The 19,824-nt window shown below is 36.6% G+C and overlaps 1 protein-coding gene across 2 annotated transcripts in view; it reads right to left on the minus strand.

The window, feature by feature from the left end:
- Positions 1-19,824, minus strand: part of map3k20a (mitogen-activated protein kinase kinase kinase 20a) — a 54,788-nt gene that overhangs the window by 5,967 nt on the left and 28,997 nt on the right. For both annotated transcript variants that reach the window (XM_077217046.1, XM_077217045.1), the window contains 6 exons: positions 18,055-18,190; positions 9,081-9,125; positions 8,983-9,010; positions 8,422-8,555; positions 6,911-6,973; positions 6,093-6,191 (listed from right to left, as the gene is read on the minus strand). In XM_077217046.1, coding sequence (XP_077073161.1) covers positions 6,093-6,191; positions 6,911-6,973; positions 8,422-8,555; positions 8,983-9,010; positions 9,081-9,125; positions 18,055-18,190 — 505 coding nt within the window. The remainder of the gene's footprint in view (positions 1-6,092; positions 6,192-6,910; positions 6,974-8,421; positions 8,556-8,982; positions 9,011-9,080; positions 9,126-18,054; positions 18,191-19,824) is intronic.

Below are 19,824 nucleotides of genomic sequence, written 5' to 3' on the forward strand. Positions count from 1 at the left end.
ATAACACAAGAATAATACACATTGGAGAGAAATAGCACAGACACTGAACACAAGCTCCCTGTTGGTCCTTAGAAACTCTTCAATTTAATTTGATCAAATTTAAGGTCATAATGAGTCTCAAATATTTAATTTGTTATTAGAAAAGTCTTAATTATAATTTCAAGAGGTCTTAAATTTGGGGATGGAACATTTGATAGCATTCGCAATATGACTTAATGTCATAATTAAACTGCAAAAGCCTTTGATTTAATTAAATAAATGTCGGCACTGCATGTTTCAATGTTTAATATTTTTACACAGTCTTGTAGTGTTAACCGGTGGATCAATAAGAAGATAATTTGCATTAAAAAATGTAGAATAATAAGGTATCTAGAATAGTATATATAATCATTTTTTAAATAAACACAATAATTTATTATTTTGACTCATCCCTTTTTTTAAAAATGTGTTTTAAAGGCTGAAATGTGGTTTATCATTTAAAAAAAACTAGTTTTTGTCATTGTATGGTATAGGATGTTGCCAAAACAATGACATACTCAATACGGTTTTAATTTTATTCGTGCAGGTCTTAAAAAAGCCTTTCATTTGATTTTAAAACCCCTGCAGATACCCTATGCACAAGGATAAAACTTTCCGGTGCGCATGATTCCACTGTCCTGACTTTCAGTTTACTTTTAATAGGATAGCTGATGAATGCCTATATAAAGCCACACATTTACTACTAGCTTTTCGAGTGTTACAGATAATGCTGAACTTTGCTGTGTTGTAAAGGTGCGAGACATTGCGGTGTGCCGTACAAACGCAAACATATCCCAGATGAAGCCAAGCCTGAGAATGAATCACTGAATGTCAACGGGAGAGTGTTCATTCCCACACGCGTGTTTCTGAGACAGAATGATGTGACGACTGAAGCTACGAGAGATCAGAGGGCAGAGAAGCGAACGTGTTCGTTTCTCAGGCATAACAAGAGCGAGACACCTTAACATCCATTCTCTTTCACATTAGCAATGGAGATGAGACCCCTTACCGAGAGGCCAGGCGAGACACGGTAATGATCCGTCCAATCTGCCAGCCCAGCACTCAGGTCAAAGGGAATGGCTTGAAACACGTGGACGTTTACACTACACACACTTACACACCGTTTGATAGAGCGAGTGTAACTGGTCTGTTGTCTCTTCTGCGTTATGGATTCATAAAACCCGTATAATGTATTTAACTCTGAGCCTAATATTATTAGACAATATTCTGGAAAGTACACTTTATCTCTTTTTTGTGTGTGTATTGCATCTATTATGTCATTGTTACTATTGTCGTAATGGTAGTACAGATACTTTTTTTATAGTAGTTTATATTTGTAGGAATGAATGCACAACATTTACGAATTTGCATTCTGTTTAAGCATTACCTGTCAAATGATAATTTTGTTTTTTGTACACATTTGTCACTTAAATATTCCTTTGTTCTGTCATAGTAGGTTTTTTTATATAAAAAAACAAACAAAACAAAACTGCCTAATGTTACTGAATGAAATGACGACTCAGGAAGGGTGAACAACTGTGAAGCATTAGTGGTGTTGATGGACTCGATTTACTCCATCTATGTTTAGATCATCGTTCTGAATCTGATCCAGACATAGTCTTTGACAAAAACGAGACTTTCTTAGCTTTTTGCTTTTTATGAAACTTACCCACATTCAAGCGTTGAGAAAAAAAATGCATGAATCTAGAATAAAACAGAATACAATTTTTGTTTAAAAGTAGAGAGTCTGTTCTTTCTTTTAATATTACATCTTCAGATATTAATACAACAAAATATTCTGGGGGCCATGACATTTTTGTGAAAATGATCAAAAACGCTGGCAGTGGCTGGGAACTTTTAAAAAAAATGGTGGTGGTGGGGAAAGAGTTAAATCTGTCTCGAATGTGTTTTTGAGAGCATTTACACCCCATATCTTTTCATGATCGAATAGCTATTGTATCAGAGAAAGCGCATGAAGTGACCAGCTGTAAACAGGCCCAAAGAAATAAACTTAGGGCTTAAATACACAGGAGATAAACTGAACATGAAACAGGTGCACAAAACAAGCAGTAACCATGGCAACAAACTAGGGCATAATCAATAATCTAGGAAACAGAAAGGAAGCACTGGAACCAAACAGAAGCAGAAAAGCAAATGAACAGTCTGTAAACCCGACAATACCAGGGTTATTGTAGTTAACTAAAACTAAAACCAATCATTTTAGTGTAATATCTAATCATTTTGTAGATTTTGTTGTTTGCAGTGTTTTTTTTAAAAAAATGTCTATTGTTTTTATACATTTTTATTATAGTTAACATTTATTTTATTTAAAGTAACAAAATGGTTTTTTATGGTTTTAAGTCTAGTTTTATTTAAGTAAACTATAATAGCCCTGACTGAAATAAAATAAACAAAAATATACAAACACTAAAATAACTAAAACTAAAACTGAAATAAAATGTAATAAAAACTATATAGCCACATTTATAAAAATAAAACATAATAATAATATTACTAAAACTTTAACTAAAATTAAAATGAAACAGAAAAGAAAAACAACTTCAAAATATTAATAAAAATGATAACATCTCAATGATACTGAAATTTCAATGGCAATGAATTGCAATGAATTAGGAATATGAGTCGAATTTGATTTACGGAGACCGATTACATTCCTCGCCGCTGGAGAGACAGCCAGCCAATAGGAAACCCCGTTAACCCCTTCCTGACCAATCATCTTTCAGTCTGATAATTTAAACGGTTCATTATTGGCAAGTGGAGACACATGCTATATATAACCCTGTTACACAAGTATGAACAGGCAACCGTGAGCGTGTGCCTGCTAGTTTTTTTGGACGGGTCTTAAAGGCGTCCAGTAACAAGTCGGCCGAGTGCTGACCAAGCGTTTGCCAAACGTTATCCCAGCCTAATAGCAGCAGCAGAAACAATGCGCGGTAATGACGGCCAGCGTGGTAAGCGTCTAATGACACCTCATACATAATTCAGCACCTTTCCGGCGACTAAGCCCTGATATCCTCATTAACAGAAACACTCTGTGCTGTCAGATGGGCAAAGCACAATCGTAGGGTCTCATTTAGGCTTTGAGAAGTGCAGCTGGTACCACGACACCGCCAGGATAGAGAGAGAGAGAGAGAGGGAGAGAGAGAGAGAGAGAGAGAGAGAGAGAGAGAGAGAGAGAGAGAGAGAGAGAGAGAGAGAGAAGAGCGAAAAAAGGCACAAAAAAAAAAAACTCGAGCGAAGCGGGTTTGTTTTATTTAGTGCAAAAAAAACCTTGCAGTTTGTAAAAACAAGGCTGACACGGAGGCTGACACCAGGCAGGGGAAAATAATTAGCTCTCATTTTCTCAGACTCCTGTTTCCTTCTTCCCGCTGAGCTTCCTCCCAACCAAACCACCACATGTCAGGAGAAATAGGAGGCAATTAGCGGCCCCGCTTCAGCCCCGCCGCACGCGTTGAAAGGGGACTATTTATGATGGGACAATGAACAGCTGAAAGATTAAATAACATTTGCCTTTTAAAAAGAAAATGACTTCTGGCTAAATTTTTGATTAAATTCAAACGGAAAGTGAAGACGCAGTCGCTCTCCTGTGTCAGGGGCCCAAACAAAGGCCCGCCGACGAGAGGGGGTGGATGGATGCTACGCCTGGCTTTACACCAGAAATCATTTATCTCTTGCGGCCTCTTTTAAGTGAACCAAAAAGAGGAACCAAAACAAGAGGCTTGGGAACGGAAAATGCGTTTAGCGACACAGTGGTCTTGGGAGGAGGGCGATAACAGGCATCTTTTACTTGAGGAAGACAACTTCAAATCAAGGAGCGCCGCAATTGTGTGACAAAAAGTCTCAGTTATGACAAGACATCACATCGGCAACAAAAGCTCCCTGTCAACACAGGAAATGATGCACAGACGGTGATGCGAAAATAATGACAGCAAATCACAAGCATTTCATACATTAAAGAGAACCGTGAAGAAACACTGCATTCGTGTTTCTCCGATATTCGACCATTATGCGGATTGTTGATGAGAGGAATGCAATTACTTTTCTAAGAGAGCAATGACAAGGAAAACCCCTTTAAAAAAATTATTAGAAATGAAATCATCTTGGTAACATTTCCAAGAAAATCCAATTCAAAATGTGGTGTAATCATAATTCGTCTCGAATCCATGCAATGGGTGTCTGCATTTTAATCTTTATTTTTCAAAAAAACTTTAAATGTATATTATATTAAACAAAAAGTTTTTTGTTCCACCGAATGACATTTTACATCCCGGACTAACCATTTATTGTCACAAAACATTAATTATTTATATATTTTATTTATCTTTATTGACCCTGACACACGTGTTCATGAGGGTCAGCTGGGTCCTCTCTATGATATCATTTCCTGTTTTTGTTTTTTTTCTGCTTACCTCGGTTGGTTGGACCACATGACTTTGATTTGCCTTTTTTTTTCTCAAATAACATTGAGGCAGTTTTCTGAAAATAATTAAAAAAATAAAACATTATTTATTTTCTATATTGTTTTTTCTTATACATTATGCTTTACTACTTACAAAGGTTATGACTTTTTGCTTCATTATGACTTATCTGAAAAAAAATCTAAATAAGTATTAATACAGAAATTAACTAGCATTTTTTTAAAGTATTTTTGATTAAATTCATAGATAGGACAAAAACTAAGTGTAATGTCAATAGCTATTTCCAAAGTTGCGATTTTAACGCAAAATATTGCATAAAACATTGGTTAATAAAGCAGCGTTTCCATCTCACGTGTTCAAGAGAACAAAATCGTCACTTCCTGGGAAATGTGGCGCAAAATATCTGTAATAATAAAAATGGAAGTTGCTGCAATCTGGGAAACCACTGTGGCTTTTTGGTCATAAATGACTTGCGTCTCAGAGTGCCAAGACGAAACGCAAAAAAACGCTGACATGTTCCGTTTGCCTAGTGTTTGGGAACACAGTCGTTATGAGACGCTTCTGGGAATTAAACCACATCATTCTGATGACAGACGTTGGCTCAGGCATTTCAGAATAATCAAACCAACATTTGAGAGGCTGTGCGATGAAACTGATCCACTGGTTATCTAATCACATCCACTGTTGAGGCAAAGTCCCAGGATATTTTTGTCACGCATCCAGGGAGTTATTTCTTTAAATGTGTTTCCATCATAGTTTATGCGGATGTTTTCTTATCGAATAAAATAATATTTTTTTGTGTATTTTCAGAATTTATGTGCATCTTCTTTTTTTTTCATGCGATATCCCAAAACACACATGAAAATAGGTGGATGGAGATATAGGTATATGCACATATAACAGCCTCAACACCCAAGCAACCACCTAAACATGGGCTAGCAACCACAGACAGCACTTACTTTCCGAGAGGTGTATTTTAACATAATTTTGTTTGTATGTGTCAGTTCAAGCGCAAGGAGGAAAAAGGAGTCAATTCGGTGTTAGCCCGCTATCTGAAACCTGCCTCTGTGTGTGTACATGCTTCAGGTGTGTGTGTGCATGCTTCAGGTGTGTGTGACGGTGTGCACAGATAAACAACGCGCGATCGACTTTTAAGCCTGTTCTTGCACTTGAATGGTTAAAAATCCCTTAAATGTGTAAACTGTCGAGGAAAAACATGTGCAAATTATGAACCTTCACTCATTGATGGTTAAACTTTGCACTTAATCCATGAAGCACATGCGTACTGAAACATGGCGCCTGGTCCTTATGGATCACAGATCAACTGCAATCCGTTGCACCCCTAGCTAGTGGTGAACAATATTTAAAAAATGAAAATATATCTCGTCACTGACAGAATAAAATTATACCAAACTCAAAGATTGACCCAGTTCCCAAAGAGAACCTAAAATGACAAATGGTCCACCCAACGGTCTTGTGGAGTTAACAGACACGCACATGTGGTGGCCATAGTGAGTCCACAAGGCATTAAGTGCACATGAAGTGTGACATTTGGGAAAGTGCCTAAGCTGTGCATCATAAACCTATCAATAGCTACGAGGGCTCCTACACATGATATGAGGTGGTGTGATGTACCGTGTTGCTTGTGCCTGCTTTCCAGTGGTACCCAAACACTAACTCCAGATTTACAGTCTTCCTCCACTCCTCGTCCTCTTCTTCGGTGGCCAAACCATCCTAAGAGTGCACACAGGGAATATTTAAATAAGTGCAGTCAAATGTTTTTATTTACATAATATATGTGTGTGTGTATATATATATATATATGTGTGTGTGTGTGCGTGTGTGTGTGTGTGTGTATACAGGTATATACAGACATGAGCACACACACATATAAAGTGACATATACTATATAATATATATATATATATATAAATATAATATTATATATACACACACATATACTTAAACAAAAACTTTTACGTTAGATGCAATTAATCACAATTAATCAATTTGACAGCACTAATATAAACACATTAGCTGTGACCTTGTACTGTATAAAAATCTCAAGTCATTATATATATTTTTATTTTTATTTTATTTTTTGCACTAGCTTTTTTGCATTTTAGCTACTTCCAAAAGTTTAGTTGACTAAAAGCAAAAAAGATTTATTTTATTAAAGATTTATTTATAACACTTTATTTTAAGGTGATGTAGTTATAGTAGTAACAGTAAATTATGCATAATTACAAGTAACTAACCCTAAACTTAACCCTAACCGTGACTCTATAGTAAGTACATGTAGTTAATTAATATTACTCAGAACTTATTTGAGTAAGTACAATGTAAACCTTTTTAAAGTGTGGCGGATAAGGAGGAATTCAGCCAAAACGGTCTGGCTATAGTTAAAAAAAACAAAATCTATGTAAAAGATGATCTAGAAAGTGAACACATGCCTTGATCAGCGGAGGAAAGTGGAACAGACTCAGGTAGTCGTGGGTAAGTTTCTCAATTTCGGTCTGAAAAAGAAAAGATTTGACATAATGTTTAAAACATTACGAGATGGATTTATGCAGTTATGCAGCGCACTGACAATCAGCCAATGGCCAGCTGTGTGTGAATGTTACATAATTATTACCTGTTAATGGACTTTCAGCAGCAAAACAACAATTAATACCATTGTGTATCACATATGAACATATAATTCGTGCTCTGGCATATGTCATATACATCTAGATTAATTAATTCAACAAATCACGCTCTCTATGGAGTGAACATACTAACGCTTTACAGGATCAGACGTGTGATGTCACTTAGCAGCGTTTCCCAGAGGAGGAAAAATTATTTCTCAGAGGTCGCTCTTTCAAAGCTTAGCAATATGACATAATGGAGTTTTCAATTAAACATCAACGCTGTCACGGATATTTCTAAAAAGATCAGTGGGGGGAATAAAATTAATTCCAAGAGACAAATAAATCAATTGTTGGCACATGAATGAATGTGGCATTGCTCAAATCATCTAGTCTTCGTATTGTTCATTCGACTTCATATTGATATCTTGGACTTTCTGAGCACACATTGTTGAGAAATCTGTGTGAGATTTCTTGCTCGGTTTCTTTAGGCCGATTCACAATGCATCGACAGACGAGGACCAATGCCCACAGTCGCCAGATTACGGCACGTCACTTCTCAGAAACGGCGTTTACATATGGGAGAGTATGGCAGTAGTCAGATAAAACAGGGGAAATAAACATAAATGATAAAAATTTAAATCATTTAAATCTGTTAAATCAGAAATTGCAGCTTTGAAAAGCAAATTTACACAGCCTAACACTGTGTCCTAACCGGACGTGATGTCATTTATCTGTCCAAACTGCCGCACAATCAATCAAAAATCCCAGCCAATCAGAAGAGCGTGTGGGCGGAGTCTCTCTGCAAGCGCACTGCATTTGCAACAAAATGGATAAGTACATAATCACATTCATAAATCTTACACCATTGTAACCTGATTAGAAATACATACTGAGTGACTGAAACAATCTTTTTTATTATCATGGAATACACTTGTTTGTTCACCTTGAGTTGAACATGTTCTTTCCTTTAATTTATTTTCAAGATCTGAGGTGAATTAGCCTATCAGTTGTTTCTTTCATTCAAAAAACGATATTCAAACTCGTATTCAATTATTTTTACATTAAAGGCACACTACGTAATTTTTCCCCACTAGAGGACGTTTATTCAAAACAAATGCGTAGCTAGTTGACGCCTTGATTTCACGAAATGTTGTCTTCACTTGTGTCCACTAGAACAATGTTATATATTTTGTTGATTTGTGTACTTTCATTATCCCAAATGTTTCTAAGAATGTTTAAATCCAGAGAAATGAGCAGTTTTAACCAGGACACGGACAAATAATTGATATATATATTTCTAAAATTTGTAAGTAGCGGAGGAAGTAGCGTGGCACCTTCAGATGTATGATGTGTCCTTTGGACGTCACACCCAGATCCCTCATGTCACTCTCAGACAGCAGCAGGAGTCTCTGTCCCGTGATGTGATTCTGCTTGAAGATCTCAGCGTACTGCTGCAGCTCTCCATCACCTGCAGCACACACACACACACACACACACACACACACACACACACACACACACACACACACACACACACACACACACACACACACACACACACACCACACACACACACACACACACACACACACACTTTAAGGTCAGTTAGATTTAATGTTTTTAAAAGAAATATCTTATCCTCAGAGAGGCTGCATTTATTTAAAAACAGTAATATTATTTCAATTTAAAATAGCTGTTTTCTATGTGAATATATTGTAAAAAATATATATAATTTATTCCTGTGATCAAAGCTGAATTTTCAGCATCATTACTCCAGTTTTCAGTGTCACATGATCCTTCTAATATGATGATTTGATGCTCAAGAAACATTTATGATTATTATCAATGTTGAAAAATCAAAGTTAATCAACATCAGAGGTGAAGAAGAATCTCACCTTCAAAAATCTGCTCCATCCAGAAATGCTATAAAGACAAAGATGTTAAAAAAAAAGAACAAAAATCTGAAATCATCTCTATTGAAAAAAATACCCACCACATGTTCTTCTGTCCAGGAGTGGATCGCCAGGTTTGGAAGAAGCTGTCGGAGACGGACAGAAGAACACAAACACTCACATGTGGGAACGTCATGTTCACTTATCAAATGACATTTACCTAAATGTTCAGCTAGTGTTCTTATAATGTGAAGAACAGATATTAACCACAAAAACGACTGAACACCCAAACTCTCCACTGAACAATGTTTGATTCAGTCGTAATACAGTGTATGACACTCACTTTTAATGCAAATAAGAGAGACATTTATTGATATCCCTCATTTACAAGTGTAGAAATAATTTAAAAATGAGGCAAATTCTTACATAGAATTAATTGACATTTTATATTTATTTGTGGGTGTGTGTTTGTTTCTTGGTGTTTTTGACATCGCATTTCTTTATTAGCAAATTTGGATGCTTTTATGACATTTTAACTTTATCCTGTATCTTTAGCAGCTCATTAACAGGATGTGATGTTGTGTCCCAGGTTATGTGTTAAGATCAAATCTTCCCCTATAAAGTAACGAAATATTCCATAAACTTTCATATTTTCTTCAAGCTTCAGGGAAATGAATCATGTTCATTCTGATGGACAGACTGATTGACAGGCAATATATCTCAGGCAAGATCAATCATTGTGCCACTGATCTTATATTTCAGAATGATAGTTAGTTTTAGTGAATCAATTTTCCTGTACAATCAGTACAGGATATTACAGTCTCACTTACATAATTGTTATGAGAGAAATTTCTCAGACACACTATCAAAGTCAAAGTATAAAGACACAATGAAGAAAGAATGAGGGGAATAATATTAAAGCTAAAATGTGTAAGATTTTCTCCCATCTAGCGGTGAAATTGTATATGTGACCCTGGACCACAAAGCCAGTCATATGGGCCATTATTTAAAAAAAAATTTTTTATATATCATATGATCCATTGATGTATGGTTTGTTAGGATAGGACAATATTTGGCCGAGATACAACTATTTTAACATCTGGAATGTGAGGGCGCAAAAAAATGTAAACATTTAGAAAATTGTCTTTAAAGTTGTCCATTTATGTTCCTGATTGTGCTGCATTCACTCACAAAAATAAATGTTTTATATATGTACGGTAAGAAATTTACCAAATGTCTACATGGAACATGATCTTTACTAATATCCTAATGATTTTTGGCATAAAAGAAAAATCAATCATTTTGACCCATACAATGTATTGTTGGCTATTGCCACAAATATACCCGTGCGACTTGTGACTGGTTTTGTGATCCAGGGTCACATAGGACTACCAACTGAATATTACTTTCTTGCCCTTCCCATTCCGAGGGCGTTTTAACTCCTACGGTGGCCGTATTATTCCAAGATTAACATGGCTTCCAGTTCGACTTCGTCCATGAGTGCTCCTTCAAGTGATGAGGTTACTTTACAAATTGTTATTGCTATAATTGTTATAAAACTATTACAAATTGCATTTAGTTATTTAGTCAGTTAACATGTAGATTATGACCTCTATGTAAAACGAATAATAGTTTTACGTTTTCGTTATTTTGGTACCATGTCATTGCTAACATCAGCAATCAGGTTCCCAAATGAATGCAAGCTAATGTTAGTAAAGTATCAGTGCTATCGTTATTCTGTATATTGTATGAGATTAATAATGTAAGGCAATGTTTTTTACATCATTTCCTCCTTGAGCAGAGTCAGAGATCAGTTGATGCGACGGAGGAGCGAGGGAAAGCTAAAGGTAGAGGGAAAGGTAAACTTGGCGACTCTGTTACATATCCTCGAGAACAGGCGTGATCCTCTATCTTCAACAAGCTTTAAAAAGCGCGAAAGGCGAAGCTTGAATTTCCAGGTATGTCCCTCTTTGGCTAATGTACTTTCAAGAGGGAGGCACAACATGGCTGACGCCGTTCGAGCGACTCGCTCTTATGTATTCTGAATGGCAGATTCTACGAGAATACTTGATTAGTTGGTGGAAGTAATTACACATGAATGAGCACATATCATTTTGAAATAACAAAGTGTTTTTTGCCAAGAATCAACTTAAAAAATGTACACAGTGTAGCTTTAATATTTTTTATATTGCCAAAACTAATTCTCATGATGTTATTAACAGTTTTACCATAAACAAATGACCCAAGCAAATGCTTTACCAAATATCAAAAACATTTTTCCTTTGGATTAGTGATGTCGATATAACAAAAGTAATCCCAAAAAGCACTGTGACGAGCTCAGTGAAAAGAAAAAAGAAACTGAGACAAGACGACTGAAATGTTGATTATAAATACATTTTGAAAAGAACCAGTAGAAACAGTTCAGCTGTTTAATGCTATTTAGTTTTTCAAATCAAATTCAAATTTCCTATAAACAAGCACAAATTCAGTCAGAATAAACGCATATACGAACCGTTACGTATTATTATTGAGATGTTACTGCTGAGTCTGGGTTAGCTTTGATCTGTTCATTTTCCTTCGCCGTGACTCTGTAAGTAAATCTATTATTTCATTAATATTTTATTATATATTATATATAAGAACGTTTTTTTTTAACAATATAGCCTCCTATAAAAGTCTTTAACTGAATTAATATCAGTGGTATATCTAGTAAACGGCACTGTCATTTCTTTTTTTACAGGTTTTCAGGTTTCCTAGGAAAGTGTGAATAGAAAAAGAGAGGAACAGATACTCGACTGTAACGCATTTCATTTCTGCTGGAAGAAATATTGAAATACTCTTTCTTTCTCATGTTTTTCAATCTCTCTCTCTCTTGACGGTGTGTGAGTTCCTCACAGTCTTCACACTGCTCAAATTGGCCAATCTTAATGTCAGTGAAATGTCAGTTGTTCGTAAGTGCGCGCTGTCCTCGCCGCGCTGACATGCTGTTCTCTCTCGCTCTCCTCAGCATGTGGCTATACATCCACTTCATTTGCCATAAATAACATCCATAAGGACCCGGTGGGCGTCAGGCGGCCTCACCTAATACAGCCGTTACAGGGAATCAGAGAAAGAGACTGCTCTAACCTCCACGACACACGACTTATTACACTTAAAACTCTTCATGCAAAAACAGCATATTTCTCCAGCAAATAAATACTGTTCCTGATGGGGGAAAAAAGATTCAAAAGCACGTAAACACTGTAACTAAATGTGTGCAGTTACCTTAGGAAGCTATTTCTCATCCAGTGGCGGAACTAGAGTTTTATACATGGGGTGGCCACTGCTACTTTCGGGGGTACACAGTACACACACACACACACAGTGGAAAAGCTTGTGGAAGGAATTGGGTCAATCTGTTTGTGTCGAAGTGTTCCAAACATCCAAAATATTGCAGAAAACAAAGCTGAAGCACCAAGTAGATAAGATACCGCCTGTGTCTGTTATGAACTGCTGCATTTATTTACAAAAAAACTCACATTTACAAAAAAAAAAAATTTAATTTAATTTAATCTTTTATTAGATATAGCAGGCATCAAGCAGACATGTCCTTGAAAAAGTTAAACAATTTTATTGCCCATCAATATAAAATCTTATCCTGGGAAGATTAAATACAACATAATTCTTTCTTTATAATAATTTATAATAATTCTAGTTCTAATTATTTAATTTATAATTATTTTTTTTTGTGTTCATTTTTGGGTTAACAATCCTTTTAATCTGGCAAAATCATCTCAACTTAAATTCCTGAATTGGGTATGTGATTGACTGCCTGTGTCTGGTAGATGCTCTGACCTGTTGCTGGTTCTGAAGTCTGACCACACTGACTCTGACTAGCCAGTGGTTATGCAAGGGCTGGGGGGTCTGTTTGCACCTGATCTGCCTGTTAGTCCAGTCATTTTAAGCCAAAATGGGGGTCAACCTTGAACAAATTTCAACAAGCAAACTCAACTGATTTTGTATCCTCAATATGTCCTGAGTAAGGAAAAAAAGTCCCAAAGTATCCCATTAGGGAAAGTTTAGAAAAAAACACAAATATAGCCTTTTTCTTACGAGAATAGGGTAAAAAGTTTAACCTTTAGATATCACCATGAAAATTGATTACTTTGATTGATTACTTACATCAAGACAAACAAAAAATTTATTCCAAGTTTTTAAAAATTGTTTGTTAAGATGGACAAACGGTGCATAATCTAATTACGTATGTGGTAATTTGCATAAATACCACAACAGATCTAAACATTGGGTCTAGCCAGGTGAAAATGTCTTGTTGAATCTTGTTGACATATAACAGTAAAATACTTAATGTTAAGGTCTGAATGGAACCCATTTAGGCTACCCATGAGCATTAATACATAGAGGCAGGAAGAAGTACTTTAGAAACCAGCCTTTTTTAATTATTAAGAGATGGGGTTTGGGGCTGGGTCTGTGCGACTGTTTCTGGGGGACGAGTCTAAGGGAAGAACAGGAGACAAGGGTAAGGAGAATGCAGAAGACAAAAGGTAAGTAAAATAAAAAGTGAATCCCCAGAAACAGATTTCGAAACTTTCCCCTAATGGGATTCTTAGGGACTTTGTTTCCTTACTCAGGACATAATGAGGATACAAAATTATTTGAGTTTGCTTCTGTTGCAATTTGTTCAAACTTTTTTTCATAAAATGACTGGACTATGTTTGTGCTTATTTTAAAATAACTGATATCTCTCCCTTTCTTTTCATGTTTAATTGACCCTGTTCAAAAATATGACAAATTTAAAATATGATTCCAATCATAATCACATTCTAATCATCATCCAATTACCAACATTTAACTCTTTCTTGCCAGTATAAAAAAAAAAAGTGGTTTTGGTAATTTTCACAATTTCATGGCACCCCAGAATATTTTGTTGTATGAATATCTGTACATACCAAAAGAAAGAACAAACCCTGTGCTTTTAAAACAAAAACAAAAAAATAATGTTATTCTAGCTTCGTGCATCTTTTTTTTATCAACACTTGAATGTTGGCAAGTTTCATAAAAAGCAACATGAGCAAAAAGCTGAGAAAATCGCATTTTTATCAAAGACTACATCTAGATAAGATTCATAATGATGATCAAAACACAGTAGATCGAGTCCATCAACAACCTACACCCATAAAGCTTCATAGTCCTATAGTGATCGCATTATGATATCGCTTGTTTCTGCTCTTCTTTGCCTGCGTTTTGATCTCCTATCCTCACATTAGCTAGAACATTTGTATACTGTAACGTAGGCTACACACGGCAAGGTACTGTATATGCGTGTATTAGGCCTAATGTAGGCTATTGGGAGCAAACCACCCTGATGCTAAACCTTAAAAGCTTACTTCAAATATGATGTTTTCTTATTCGGTGAAGTTCGGTATCTTGCAACCGTCTCTCGTCCTCTGCTCGTCCGTTTGAAAACTGCGCGCGCCGCGCTGCCGGCGAACGTAATTTAAAAAAAAATCAGCATCAGCAACTGCCAGTAGCAAATAAAATTTTGGGGTGGCACCCGGGGTGGCCAATCGCATGTCAGGGGTGTCCAGTGCCACCCCGGACCTCCCTCTGGCTCCGCCACTGTTCTCATCTGAGCAAACTTGAATATGAGCAGTTTATTTTCATCAAATGAAATGTCTGGATTGAGTTTTGTAGACAAAAACAAACTGTGCCTTTCTTTACATTGAATGAGTGAATTGAAATGGATATTGAAGGAAAAACAGAGAGCAAGTGTCCCTATTATATTTTTTGTGATATTAACTAGGCTTTCATGCAGTGTGTAATACAGCTGTTTGAGAATGTAGAAGGTCTGGAAAGTTTCAAATATCAAAGTGCTTGAGAGTCTTCAGTAATTCCAGTCTCACTTCTTAAGGCCTGTTCACACCGGGACGAATTTCGCGTGCGATATTCCCCGAAGTTTAACGCCTCGTGATTAAACAAAGGGCGCCGATGTGAGTGTGCACACCGACGCGGAAAACGCCCCGCGTAAAAACGTCATTTTTTAAACAACTCCTCGGGTTCGTTTTTTTGGTGTGACGCGCCGCGTCAAAAACTATCCGACCAATGAGATTGCCGCTTTTGCTCACGTGTCCTGAGCTTCTGAAGTTACAGTAAAATACAACTTGGGGGCGCTCAAACACAAAACGGTCAAGTAGCGTCCACACACTGCCGGGAAAAAGACGAGGAAGATGCAAGCCAAGATAAACGTAGAGCTGCTGGTCTCGTTTGTGTCGGAACATAAGGAACTGTATGACAAACGCGACAGTGACTACAAAAGTATTGATAAAAGAGAACTGTTATGGAGTGGTATTGCAGAGCAAATGGGCCTTGATGGTGAGTTTCATTTCACTTAATTGTCTTTCATGTACATAGGCTTTCATGTCTTTCATGTACATAAGCGCCATCTAATGTCAGGGAATGAATTTGCGTGTCCACTCGGCTCATCGTCAGCGAAAATCGCTTGGGTGTGAACACAAAAAACACGTTGAAAGATGCGGGCGAATAACGCGCGCCGATATTCGTCCCGGTGTGTACGGGCCATTAGACGAAACCTACGTGGGTTTGTAACAAATTTGCCGAACGCTAGTCTATGGTGTTCATTGGCTGCTGGTGAACAACGTCTACTTTGACACTCAAACACTGTAGTTGTAGCTGAGACTGGAAGAGTTTGATTCGTGTTGTTCATGTCAAGTAGACGCTTTTTTCAGAGCTGCGAATCCACTTTGAAGAACTTCCAGAAGAATGAGACTCAATTCTGCTGGTTTTGATTCGTTAAAACCGACGCCATCGTTACTGTTTGTATCACTGTGATTCAAGTACTGAGGAAGAGCTGAAATTCAGATATGGTAATTGATGTTTAGTTTCTGACACACCAGTGTTCATTTCATTAATGAAATCTATGACAAAAAATGTTCGTTAACAACCTTTTTTTCCATGACTAAGACGAGACGATGAAGAGACGACACCAACGTCATTAAACAATAACTATGACATTATCAACATGCATCTTTGACGAAAAAAGACTAAAATGTAGTTAAATATAAGAACTTGACCAAGATCACTCTTTGTTTTTGTCGAATAAAAGAGGAGACAAAACATTACAGACCTGTTTTCATCAAGCCGCTACAAACGTTCATGCGTACGGTTGCCAGATTTCAAGAATTTAAATCCCCCAATCAGTGCTTTTATGGTAAAAGAACACATTTTCTACTTTTTACTTCAATCTGGCAACCATGTGCACACACAGGCTCTCTCTACACTACGGAAGAAGCGCAGATGAACAGAAAACTCGGGCAAATGTGTAAAGTTTAGAGATCTCCATTTGAGATTTTCTGCTAAAATGAAAGTGTCATTCAGTCGGCCTGTGTTCCTTCACGAGCCGCTTGCGAAAGAGCTTTTGCTGTCGCTGCCCCTCGTCTGTGTAGCCAACAGCCACTGGACATCCGTCTCGCATCTTCCATTACTATTTTTAAAGGTGCAGTGTGTGACTTTTGGCGACATCTAGCGGTTCGTTTGCGAGTTTACACTAAGGGCTCAGCCCACCGCTCACCCCTCCCTTTCGAAGAAGCTACCATGTCTCAAACGGGACAAACATCGTCGTCTGAGACGGCAGAGAATAGCCAGAGTAAACCAAGTTTCTGTACCACAGTCCATTATAAACCACATCATGGATAAAGTTTACAAAGCCATAGTCAGGTGAGGATCAAGGGTCTTAATACGTAATATAATAATAGTAATCAGCTGATTGTCTCACGAACGTAACCAGCACATTTCTCCCCACATAGCAAACCCATAATATAGCGAGGGAGAAGAACCACATGAAACTATGCAACTATATATTTTTTCTAACAGGGTAGTAAAAGTTTAGCTGGCTAATATGAGCTGTTACTGTGCCTGAGCTGGTTAAAGCGTTAAGCCTTGTTTAAACTCGACGCGTCCGCATGAGCAAAATGGGCAAAAATAACGTGATTGTAACAGCGCGCGCGCCTCGCATCCCCTAGACACCACTTACTACACACAATAGGGTTTTTTTATCTGATTTTGGAAACTCGATCGACTTAAAATGCTTCCAAGATCGACGGGTTGGTGATTCCTGTAACTGTTTTACGGTCAATGACAAGAGTACTAATCAGCTGTCTCACGAACGTAACCAGCACATTTATCCCCACATAGCAAAGCCATAACACAGCGAGGGAGAAGAACTAAGTTACATGAAACAATCCAACTACATATTTTACACCACTGACAAGGGAAAAGTCTCTACTCACGGTGTTTATGGCTAGCTTCTTCTAGCTTTCTGCGGCTTCTCTTTCAAGGTAGTGACGAAACGCGCTCTGTAACGCTGTTTGTTCGCGTTCGGCTACGGTAGAAACATGACGTTACAATATGTCGACCTTCATAGAAGGGGATTCCCGCGCCTATGTAGATATAAATGCCTCATTCTAAGGTAATAAAAACATTACGGTTTATTAAGTAAGTTCTTTATACACCACTGAACACATAGTTATGGATGTCATATTGCATTTCTGTTAATAGATACTCAAAATTTTCACACATTGCACCTTTAAATCCAAGTTGAAAACGTATCTCGACTCTTTAGCATTTAAATCTAAATCTATTTTTGTATTATTACCTGTTTTTTTTGGTTTTACTATGTCTTTATTTTACTTTCCTTTACTCTGTTCAGCACTTTGGATAGCGTTGTTATGTTTAAATGTGCTATATAAATACAATTTACTTACTTCCTTGCCAAATAATTTTGTCACATAAATACCCTAACCAAGTTCACTGTTTTGTTATTCCCTTATATTTATAATATTTAAAAATAATATATAAAATATTTTCCTCATATTTTCATGGTTTATTCAAACTTGTAAGGTCATAAAAAACAAGGATCACTTCTAAACATCACTTTTGGCCACTACTGTAATGTGAATATTCTTCTTTTTATGGTCTACTAAAAAAACAAATGACCTGGAAAAACATGAGAGTAAACGATGACAGAAAAGTTAACAGTTGCTTTAAGTTAGAGAGACTCACCGGTGTGTTGGACTGCTCGATGAGTTTTCTCTCCCACATCTTTAACCGTCTCTCTCTTTCTTTCAGCTCTTGTTCTTTGCTGCTCAGATCTCTCTCCAACCGCTTCAGACGTTCTAGAGTCGCCTCAATCTCACACCTGCTCACACATCATATTCATCAACATAATATCCCTCTTCATAAACATATCAATATTTATAAACAAGTGATTAGCTAACATACATTATTAATTTACTGCATAATGTGTCATACATTGATGTACTTATGTACAAATATTTATGGAGATGTACATAATTATATTTAAAATTAGTTAAAAAAAGTATTATACTTTTTGAAAATGCAAATATTACATACTGTTTTCAAATTTGTTTTTTCAATTTATACCCATAGACAATTTAACAACATCATTATTAATTTCACTGGACTTTGGGGCCAGGACAAGAGAGAGAGAAAACATTGTTAAAATATTTGTTAGAAGATGAAATCTATTAATTTTAACACTAATAGAAATATTATTGTTTGAACATTTTAATATTACGTATTGCTTTCAATTCTGACTAATTGTATACCCACATTCACACTTTTGGAGTACAGTGGACATTTAACAACATTAATACAATTTCACTGGACTCAAAAAACACTTGTTTGTCCAAAGTTTAAAAAAAAATTATTACAATTTGTTTGAATAATAATAAAAAATATATGTTTAGTTTTCAATTTTGAGAAACTGTATTACATATACAATTTATGTTTTGAAGAAAAATGTGGTGTTTGTTGTTTTTCACTGATTTTACTGAATTGGCCACAGTATGCAAAGAAATGTTTGTAAGAATAATGCATAAGTTATCAGAACCTTTTCAATCTGGTTTCACTGCTTATCATAGCACTGAGTCTGCCTGGTCAAAAGTGTTCAATGACATTTTGCTCGCAGTAGATGCCGGTAATAATGCTGTATTGATGCTACTTGATATTACAGCTGCCGTTGATACTGTAGTTCATAATGTTTGTATTTGGCGTTTAGAGCATTAAATCGGTATCAAGGGTTCTGCCTTAAGATGGTTCAGATCATATCTTGAAGACAGGTCTTTTTCTGTAGAGTAAGGTAAGTTCTCTTCATCTTCTGCTCCTATTATTAGTGGAGTACCTCAGGGCTCTATTCTGGGCCCGCTTCTTTTTAACTTATATATGTGTCCGCTGGGGGATTTTATTATGAAGCACAATGTTTCATTTTCATTTTTTCCCCTCCCAGGATAGGAATTTTAGTGTCATCCTGGACTCAGAATTATGTTTATCCAAACAAATCAATTTTGTTGCTAAGAACAGTTTTTAACAATTGCGTACTATTTCCAAACTTAAACCGCTTTTGTCTTTTCAAGAATAATGGCTGAATGTTGTATTTATTCCCTAGACAGGATACATGCTACTAAACATAAGACATTTTTTTTAAGCTGGCTGGCAACATTTAGTGCAGAATCACCAAATGGTCTATATAAGTACAGTCAAGCCTGAGTCACTGTACATTTGTAATATCTGATTTAACCAGCAGAGGGAGCTACACATTCTCTTCAGAAAACAGTTATTTATAAAGGGACAGGAGCTGGAACTGGTGTCCTCAAACACCTCCCAGCAGGCCCGTCCCATCCTGTCGAGCCCCACCCCTGGCACCCTGCTTGCTCAACTTCAACACGACACTTCCCGGGTGACTGATCTCCCTGTCTGCCTCTTTTCTAACAAATGCTATTGAAATTTCACAATTATATGTGCCTTAAAGTT

This window comes from Siphateles boraxobius, unplaced genomic scaffold (assembly GCF_051911475.1).
Source record: "Siphateles boraxobius isolate OS27281-9 unplaced genomic scaffold, OSU_SipBor_1 7, whole genome shotgun sequence".
NCBI classification, from domain to species: domain Eukaryota; kingdom Metazoa; phylum Chordata; class Actinopteri; order Cypriniformes; family Leuciscidae; genus Siphateles; species Siphateles boraxobius.